At 37.6% G+C, this 10,755-nt stretch overlaps 1 protein-coding gene across 1 annotated transcript in view; it reads left to right on the top strand.

Moving 5' to 3' along the window:
- The first annotated feature begins 7,882 nt into the window (after nucleotides 1-7,882).
- The window catches only part of LOC119485580 (malate dehydrogenase, cytoplasmic-like), a 20,546-nt gene continuing 17,673 nt past the window's right edge, over nucleotides 7,883-10,755 (top strand). Inside the window, exon 1 of the mRNA XM_037765257.1 lies at nucleotides 7,883-8,122. Coding sequence (XP_037621185.1) covers nucleotides 8,069-8,122 — 54 coding nt within the window. The 5' untranslated portion in view covers nucleotides 7,883-8,068. The remainder of the gene's footprint in view (nucleotides 8,123-10,755) is intronic.

Genomic DNA, 10,755 nt, shown 5'->3' with positions numbered 1-10,755 from the left:
ATGCCCAAAAAATAATATAAAAAAAGAGGTTAGTTATGTGAAAAAATAAGGCAACTAACTAGCACTAGCTTCCATTGCTAATCTGTGCATGCCGAGCGCACTAGTGGCTTTACGGTGACCTCTGACCTAACAAGCAAGATGTTATAAAGATAAATATAACATACTGTAGCGGACATAAGCAGTATTTTGTCAGTAACTTTGCTGTACATTTCATGTTGTGTATTGATAATTCATTTTATTTTATGACACCTAAAATAATTATGCCCAGTGGCACTTACTACATCACACATGGACTTATAAAACAACACATACAGTTTCAATGATGGAATAAATTGTTACAAAAAACAAAGCTTATAGACGAACTCATTAAGTATACTAAAGAAAACAACTTCAACATTCAAAATTGAAATACAATTAAGAAAAGAAATAATAATAATAATAATAATAATAATAATAATAATAATAATAATAATAATAATAATAATAATAATAATGATAATGATAAAAATAAAAATAGAATAAAAAAAAAATAAAAAAAATTACACAAAAAAAAAATTATAATATAATAATACATACAATTATAATATAATAATACAAAAATAAGAGAGTAATAATAAATTAAATAAACAAATAAGTTAATAGAAAATAAAAAGGGGGGAGCACAAACATATAGTAATATAATTTACATGGGCACACATGCATCCTCCTTCACGTCAGGTCACCTCCAAGCATACGTATATGTGCATGCGTGTTAACCCATGTAGCTATATTTTTCCTTCTGTTAGACTCCATCTCTGCTCAAAAACATCCTCCATATTCCTTATTTTGTGAGTTCCCTTTTCCGTAACTTTTACTTCTTGAATTACACTTTTTCATTTTATAAAATCTGGGGTTTTAGTTTTTTTCCACCCTTTTGTTATTTGCTTCAGTGCTGTGATTCTGAGTATTCTAAATAAGTAATGTTCATCTTTACAGAGACAATTGTTTTTATTTTCATTTTATATATTTGCACTCTACTTCTCCTTCTTTGTACTGCAACTGCTGCACAACAATTTCCCTCTGGATTAATAACGTCATATCTTCTCTTATTCAAAGCTGCTCAGCCTTTCTGTTGTTAATTAAAGGGTGCTTGTGTCTAAAGCTAAAACCAGTTCTACATCAGGAAGAATGTCATTAAGCTGTGGGAATCAACCTGAGAACCGACTACATTGCCCTTTTGTAAACTTTTGGCCGACACAAACCCTGAACATCCAGAGAGCAGCCTCATTTATGAAACCAATTCCTCGTGCATGCAGCATCCTCTGCTGGCAGCAGGTAGGACCAACATGTCCAGGTGTGTCAGCAGTCAAAGACAACCAAAGTGATTTACTCAGACAATTATACAGTCATGGAAAGTACAATTTTGAGGTATTTGTACTTTACTTGAGAATTTCCATTTTGCCATCTCAGAGGTAAATATTGTACTTTTTACTTCACTACATTTATCTGACAGCTTTAATTATTTGTTAGTTTTTGAGATTGGAACTTTACAAGTAGAAAATATACATATTATATAAAATACAACACATTTTTATTTTCTTAAACAGTGTGTTTATTCTCTTTAAGCAACATAGTTATAAGACAAGACATACCTTACACAACCTTACATCAAAAGTATATATAACAGAGGCAAAGACAAGAATATATTTATATATAATTAAAATAATAAAACAAATTTGGCTGGAGCAACATTATCCTTGAAGTGCACATAGTCACATCAGTTTACGAGGTACTTCAAAGTGGCCTGCAGATGAACCCCGGTAAAATGCCTCTCTGCTATTTATTTATTTATTTATTAATTTCTATATTTATTTATTTATACAACACATTATTAAAGATTAAACCAGTGGTTTCAAATCTTTTTGGCCTGTGACCTCTTACAAAAAAACTGTCTTGTTGAGGCTTCTCGTCACGTTTCAGATGTTGTCAGTTCCACTAAAGAGAAATTTACCCTCTAAAACTCTCAGATAAAAAACCATCAAGTTGCACTCTTCACACCACTCTCACCCACCACTTCGCTTCATTCCAGATGGCCATGTCGTTGTGAAAATAGCCGTGTATTGGAATGATCAGATGAGATGAAGATGAAAACTGAGAAGAGCCTTCTGTGCCCTTTTGATTTTACTTGTTTGCTTGCTTTCCTCACGTCTGTTTCTCTTCTCATACACTGATTCACTTAAGAACAGCCATCAGAGAGATTTCTCTCACCAACAAGTTCCATGTTGAATCGGAACCGGAGCTTGTTGGTGAGTCAGGGCCTTTAAACAACTCATTTGAGGCCCAAAGAGGTAAAACTCTCCTATATTTCACAAAAAACATAAATTAGAAAACATTTAAAAACTGAAAACAGATTTGTGTATTGTAACTTAGTTTCTTCTTCTTTCGTCTTCATTTATCTCACCCCCCTTTATCTGGTGACCCTTTGGAGGGGTCCAACCCCTGGGTTGGGAACCACTGGATGAAACTAGCTAACTGTATATACAGTAGTTAAAACCAGCTCCACCTGGAGCAGCTACAACTTGCTGCTCTAACATTGATTCATCAGTATTAACAATGTCAGTCACAGAGGCCGATTTATTGCAAAATGAGTATTTTTACTTTTAATACTTTAAGTACAGTTTAGCTGATAATAGTTTTGTAAGTTTACTTAAGAAGGATTTTAAATGCAGACTTTTGCTTGTAATCTAGTACTTTTGCAGTGAAGTATTGGTACTTTTACTTGAGTAAAAGATCTCAGAACTTCCTCCATCACTGGAATTATACGACTGCATATAAGATTTTTTACAAGCTCATATATATTTCTTTGTTTTTATTTTAGTGCAGAAATAATCTTCATTTTTAAAACGGGGGCAAAGGTCAAATGCACACATGAATAACTGACGACTTTCTTTTTGTGTTTCTCTTTTACCTCTTCAGGCTGCAGAATCTAGTTTTCTTTTTGTTTGAGAAAATATACAATATTTTCAGTAACTTGTAAATAAACCTGTTTCTCGACAAAAAAAAACATTAATAAAAATGTCTGATCACAAAAATAAATAAAATGTATATACCATCTCGGTGAGATATTAAGTAAACAGGTGGATGTTTTGTTTGTTCACCTCATCCATGACTGACTCTGAAGCCTGCATGGACCCGTCACCTCTGACTGTATCAGCCGTTTGGCGCCGTGACTCATTCATCCATGTAGATTTCACAGAACGGTCCTGATAGCAGCGGGTCCCCTCATCCAGCATCCTGCCTGTATTTTCATGTCCTCCAGGACTCTGTTCATGATTCTGCTGGCCAGTAATGACAAAATAAACACACGACCACGGATCAACACACAGCACTGTGTAAACACAGTTAATAGGCACAGCTACTGCTGATGTGAGCACATTTAATTATGCATTAGTGTTGATGTAAAGGTACTTTGATAGAAAGCAGAGGTACTTTTACAGATGACTTACTGCTACATTCATCTGGTACTTTTACATTTCTAGGTGCTTTGTTACTTTTTTATTACAAAAGATATGATTTATTTTCTGTTTACAGTCTAAAACAAATAGTCCTTTCTAATAGAGTGCTACAGGAATGAGTCCTAAAACCCAGAAATGAGTTAGCATTTTAGCACTTCCGGTTCCCTTGTCTGGAATTCAATGGGTTTTTTAAATAGGTTTTTAGTTAGATGCCTGAAATAAGATCTGTGGTTAACACAAGCTGAAGAGATTTTAATGTTTTGTTCTACGACATAAAATATGTCAGTAAATAGCCCACTTATGAATTTTATAGCCTTAATGTGTCTTAAAAGAGGTGGTTGCTAACAAGTGGCTAAATGAGACTACTAAACGTCATCACACTGACTCATTCACCTTTACAGCCTCGTTGTGTATACTCACACTTATGTGACCGTGGTGTAGTTTGTTTATAGCCTAACGTTAGGATTTTACTTCTGGCGATTGCATTCACACTTCAAAAATCATAAAAGTTGTGTTCATTTGTGAAGATTATCTTGTTGAACAAAACGTGTAAGTATCATAAACGTTTGTTTGCCACAGAGCTTATTTTCTGCAATAATCCAAAACGCAATGGAAAAATCCCATTGGCTTTTTGTCGAAGGAACCAGGGCGATGTTAACTTCCTGGTTGGCCTACAAAAATAGGTCATCCCTGCAGCACTCTATACTCAGAATCTACTACTTGGCTTAAAGGAACAGTGTGTAACATTTCGAGGGATCTATTAGCAGAAATGTAATATAATATTCATAACTATGTTTTCATTAGTGTATAATCACCTGAAAGTAAGAATTGTTATGTTTTCATTAGTTTAGAATGAGGCAAGCTCATGGGGGATCTCTTGTTGGGTCTCTAAATTATAGAGTTCGGTCTAGACCTGCTCTATATGAAAAGCGTCTCGAGATAACTTCTGTTATGATTTGATGCTATATCAAAATAAATCTAATTGAGCCTGTAACGTGAGCAGAGTGCAAAACCGTTGCACTGCCGGCTGCCGTCTGACTTCCGTTGCTCCTAAAGTAGTGTTAGTATGGTAAGGATGGCCTCTGAGCGAGGCGAACAGCGTTACCACAGTTTTGCACTCAGCAGCTCACGTTGCCACAGTCTTGGAAATGTAGGAGTGAGCGGAGGGGTACTCCTAATCCTACACACTGTACCTGAGAATATTTAAGCTAAACAGAAATATTAAATTGATTTTTATTGTGATATGTTCATATGATATAATGTTTTGCCACATCACCTAGCCCCAGCCCTGAGTGACTCAAACTCAATCTCAGTGATGTAGAAATGACCGCAGGGACTCGTATTTGACACACAGAAGAACTTAACGATTAATCAATTATTTGATTAGACTTTGATTAGTCATTTTTTAAGAAAAAAATAACAAATTAATCCTTTGTTTTCAGCTTCTCAGTTGTAAGGATGTGCTGCTTTTCTTTGTCTTATGCAGTGGTGCAAGAAGAATTCAGATCCTTTACTAAAGTAAAAGTACTACTTCAACACTGTGAAAATACTCCACTTCAAGTCCTGCATTCAAAACATGACTTAAAGGGACTATTTGTAACTTTCAGAAATGCTTCTTAACAGCGACACCTGTGGCTGTGAAATCAACGAAAGTCAGCGTCGGGCTCGCGCTTGCTCGCTCTAAATATACCTGAACGAGCATCGCTCAAAACAGTGAGGCGACACACGTCAGCTTAAACCACAATATCACTCTATATTTCAGCTGCTTGGCAGTAATGTTAGCTGACCAGACGAACGTCTCTCCATGAACATGATTTAGATCTGATCTTAGTGTTGGCTTTTACTGCCTCAGCGCAGGCTGATGCAGCGGGGCTCTGCAGCGTGTCTCCCTGCTCTCTCCGCCCGCAGCCGGAGAGAGCAGGGAGACACTGGCACCCGGTCAGTAACGAGACAATAACGTTCCTAGCTGAGGAGCTCCGTCACTTCACAAGACACGGGAAAGCTCTGTTGGTCTGGAGGAGCTGCAGCATTTATTTCTGCACAAACGTCCACTGTACATTCACTAGATATTCTCAGAGCTAAACTAACTCTTCTGCAGTGTGTAGTGAGCGCGCGTTCACGTCTAGAGGTGGAGCGAGCTGAGAACGCGCGCGCTCTCTGAGTGAAGGCAGGCAGGCAGAGGAGGAGAGGCAGCGGCCACACGCGAACGCGCATATGCGAGCGCGCATTTGTGGCGACCCGCTACATTTATACGCTTAAAAAGTTACAAATAATCCCTTTAAGTAAAATTATGTAAACATGTATCAGCAAAATGTATTTAAAGTACAAAAAGTAAAAGTAGTCATTGTGCAGTAAAATGTTCCCTGTCAGTGTTTTACTATTATATCTGATGTTTCTGGATTAATATAACTGCTGCATTAATGTATATGTTGTATTTTACTGCTGTTGATGCTTTTTAACTCCTTTATATACAGTTGGCTACTTTAATTTACAGCAATGCATCATGGTCTATAAGATCATCATATGTTTGTAGCGTCGCTGTCCTGTGAGAACCATTTATCTCTAAAAAGTGAACTTTTCATGGTGTCAGAAAAACAGCCCTGTTTTCACCTTTGTGTCGATGCATTTTCCAGCTGAACCAAGAGGCTTTTTAAAGAGTTTATTTAGCTTAAGAAGTAGGAGGATTTTCTCAACACATAAAAGAACACGTCATCCTTCAGTTTATTACAAACATTCAACATCAAAACATCTGGAGGTACGTGGTTTACACTGGACAGGAAGGGGATGAAAAACTGTAATCTGAAAAGTAACTAAAGCTGTCAGATAAATGCAGTGGAGTAAAAACTACAATATTTGTCCCTGAGATGTAGTGGAGTGGAAGTATAAAGCAGCATGAAATGGAAATACTCAAGTAAAGTACTGACAAATTTGTACTTAAGTACAGGACTTGAGTAAATGTACTTATCAGTAGTTACATTCAAACACTGGTCTTATGTTAAAGGTCCCATATCGTGCTCATTTTCAGTTTCATACTTGTATTTTGTGTTTCTACTAGAACGTGTTTACATGCTTTAATGTTCAAAATACATTTGATTTTCCTCATACTGTCGGCCTGAATAACCTGTATTTACCCTCTGTCCGAAATGCTCCGTTTTAGTGCATTTCAATGGAATTGCAACGGAATTGCGTTGCTAGGCAACAGCTTGGGTCCATGTTTACTTCCTGTCAGCTGATGTCATTCACATACACTGCAGCAGGAAATAAACTGGGACCCATTTAGAATGTTTACGTTTAAAACCGTATAATGGTCTAAATATTGTATATTTGTGACATCACAAATGGACAGAAATCATAACGGCTTGTTTCAAACGCGCAATTTCAGAATACGGGCTGTGTGTATTTCTCCGTATATTGAGCGTTTTGATAGTTTAACAGTATTTATATAGCACTTAAACCTGCTTTATAATATAAAAGACCTGAAAATCTACTTTTTACAATATGGAACCTTTAACTGAATATCTTTTGGTTTTGGGCTGTTGAACGTACAAAACAAGCTATAGAGTATGCCACTGGTTCCCAACCTGGGGGTCCCCACTCCAAACAAGGGTTTGCAAAACCTCGTCAGGGGTCGCAAGGCCTTCTTGATTTTAAGGCAACCTTTATACATTTGGCCTATATCTCAGCATTTCATTCATTTATGTGAAGAAAACTAATTAGTGCCAAGAATGTATGATTCTTAAAACCAATGGAGTAGGCTATATTAGATATTTCACAGCTTCCAGCTGAGTGAAGATATTTTTCCTGGAGGTTAATGGATGATGAAAATAATCTTCAGAAGTGGTTGAATTTCACTGAACAGTTATTCTGAGCTCCCTGTGCTAAAAATAAATATATTAAAGAGGAATCTGAGCATGCAGATTTCACTTTGACTCTTCTATTTTGATTATATTGAGGAAAAAAACTCCATAGTCCTGTGTGCGTCTGTGACACATCTCAGCACCAGCACCGCCAGCACTCCTCCTCACTGGTTTTCTCGCAGCCCAGTTAGTTACCACTGACTCTGCAGCAGTCCTCGCTGTCCTCATGTGACCCTGAAACATGCATTGTGAGCTGGAGCAGCCATAATATCCCTGTTCCCCTGCAGTGACGTCACTTACTGCTACACACCAAACTCCCTTGTTTTTTATTATATATAGCATCATTTTCTATTAATTTACACCTGTGATCACACATGAAAGGCTTTAGCAATCCGGTCAGCGGCTATTTACGTCTTCAAGATCTTATTAAGGGACTAGACTGGCTGCAGCAGTGTGTGTTAATGTGTGAGTGGAGGTAGAGGGTGGAGGTGGAGGTGTGTGAGTGAGAAGCCGAGGAAGTCGCACTGCAGCTCGGATTAAGGTCTCCTCTGGTGCCGCTGCCTGTCTCTCTCTGTCTCTCTGTGGGTGTCTACCTGCCTCTCTCTCTCTCTGTCTCTCTGTGTCTCCCGGTAACCGTGTGTCGGGTCGATCCGCCATTTCTGCTCCAGAGGACACTCAGTTTGTCAGTGAAGGACAACACAACACCCCGGTGGGACCATGTTGACCATGCTGACCTCCATGTACCTGGTGGTGCGGGCGTGCTCCTCAGAGGTGAGTTTGAAAAGCAGCCGTTAGACGGACGGAGCTGACCGTTACACTTGACCGTTACTAACCGTTATAGGATTCCATTAGCCTCCCCAGACTCTAAGTCAGTTAGAAGATGTCCGCGTTAGTTAAAGGTGAGTGTTTGTGTGTTTCATCATCGTTTATTGAACAGATGGGAGGGTGTTTTTGTACCGTTAGTGTTCAGGTGTGAAGATGGCCGGCGGAAACCCAACACCTCCATGGAGGTGAAGGAGCACCGGCAGGTCTGTTTCTGACCCCGTCATCATTAATTCAGTGAGAGTCGTTCAGACTTGGCTCTGGATGTATATTTGGCAAACTGCCACCGTGAAGCACGCCAGAGTAAACTACAGGACATCCGGTCAGAGCCTTCAAAATAAAAGCCCTAGATTTGAACACTGAATAGTCAAGTCAAGTCAAATGTATTTCTATAGCACATTTAAAACAACATGAGCTGACCAAAGTGATTTACAGACATAGTGCAGAATAAAAACAGGTCAACAGAGCAGACAACAAAATCTCACACATATCCACAGACAGAGACCAAGATAAAATCCATGAGGAAAAGACTGTTATAGTGAGCATTATAAAAGGACAATTAGTCATCACAATTCAAGTACATTCAAAAGCCAAAGAAAAGAGGTGGGTCTTGAGCTGGGCTTTGTTAAATACTGTGTAGAGGGAGCAGATCTGATGTGGAGAAAAGTAAGTAAGTAAAAGTAAAACTTTATTTATATAGCACATTTTGAAAGAGTTACAAAGTGCTTTACAAAAACATCCATAAAACACACTAACAGACTCTCCTACACTTGTTCATGGTTTAAAACTGTATTTTGGCGAAGAAGATGTTTGGTCCTTTTCCAGAAGAGCCACCATTGAGCTGACACATGGGGCTCTGAGGCTGATGAGAGCCAGTCTTATCACAATGGAAACGCAGATCCACGTGGCCTGTGGACACATTGGAATTGCCGTTCCTGACGTCTATCACGCCTGCAAACTGTTTGAAGAACAAGGAGTCACATTTGTCAAGAAGCCAGACGATGGTAAAATGAAAGGCTTGGCCTTCATTCAGGACCCTGATGGTTACTGGATTGAGATCCTGAGTCCTAACAACATGGTGTCCATTACCTCCTAAAAACCATGAACAAGTGTAGGAGAGTCTGTTACAGTACCAAGCGCAAAGCACATACAGGGAAAAAAAACAAATATTAATCATAAATACAAACAAACGCAACACACTTAAGAACACAGAAAGACAGAGAAAAAGCAGTCACTGCTATACACTGCATCTATTTTTTTTGTATAGAAACTGCTAAAACAGTGCAACATTTACATTAATACAGTATAACTTAACAGTATCAGCATGGTATTGAGTTGGGACACTGACATTTTTAAGTTTGAGCATCGAAAATCGGAGTCTACAAAGAGCACATGAAGGCAGCAATATTACAATTAGCGCACTCCTGCTGCTCAGTGCAGAAAGGGCTATCTTATCTGTACCTTTTAACATAAAACAGCTTTTGGCTTCCCTAAATTAAACACTGATGTCATGTTGTGTTTACTTCATCAGTTCAAACTACTAAATTGTATAAATAAAATAAAATGAATATAAGATGTATTGTGATGTCTTTGTCAGACATTCATACAGGCTATAATATATAAGGAATAGGTCTGATTAGTTTTCTTTCTCAGGCTCCCTCCAACAATGCTATAACAAAATGTGTAAGAAGAAAAACACGCAGGTAATAATTACAATCCAAGACATAAAACATAAAATAGTGCAGAAGTTAAAATATAGGAATAAAATATAATACATATATTTATATATATATATATATAAAATTAAATATAATACTGTGGTAAACTGTCGTCATGGTGATAATATGTATTCACTGTAATATAGACAGGATGAATAAATACATATTTATATATGTGTAAACTGCGGTGTGTACAGGTATAAACAGGTAGTAAGAATGACGTTTAAAGCAGCAGTGGGTAGAATTGGAGAATATGATTTAAAAAAGCTATTTTTATGAAACTGTCACCATATCCTGACAGTAGTGCATAAAACAGGTAATCTGAAAAAAAATCATGTGCCTTTGTGTCCTCCGGTGCTCCTAATGGCATCTGCAAGATTTCACAGACCGGAGGAAAACAACCAATCAGAGTCGAGCTGGAGTCTTGCCGTCACTGACCAGCTGTCAATCGCTCACAGACTCCAATCAAACGGTCAAACTAGGCAGTGCTGATTAAATATGAATCAATATTATGTTACCTTTAATGTCTATTTCTCGCCTCAAATGTTTTCAGAAACATCTCGTAGTGTACTGTTTAGCTGTAAAATTAGAAAGTTTGTGACCCGGCAGCCATGTTGAGAAGAGTTGAGGAAATACCAAGCACCACCCCCCAGCCGGAGCAAACTTTTAAAACTAATTTAATTTAATTTAACTAACTAATCACTCGTTTAAAATTAATTTAAAGTTGTAGTTAATGTTTCTTAAAGTCAGCATCTAGTAATCCTTAGGAATTAAAATGCAAAAATAACATACAACATTGTTTTTTGAGATACATAAAGACGAGAGTAGATTAGATAAAATAAGAACCAAATTTATGTCTCAAAG

This window comes from Sebastes umbrosus, chromosome 3 (assembly GCF_015220745.1).
Source record: "Sebastes umbrosus isolate fSebUmb1 chromosome 3, fSebUmb1.pri, whole genome shotgun sequence".
NCBI classification, from domain to species: Eukaryota; Metazoa; Chordata; class Actinopteri; order Perciformes; family Sebastidae; genus Sebastes; species Sebastes umbrosus.
This window is presented reverse-complemented; position numbering and strand designations above follow the sequence as displayed.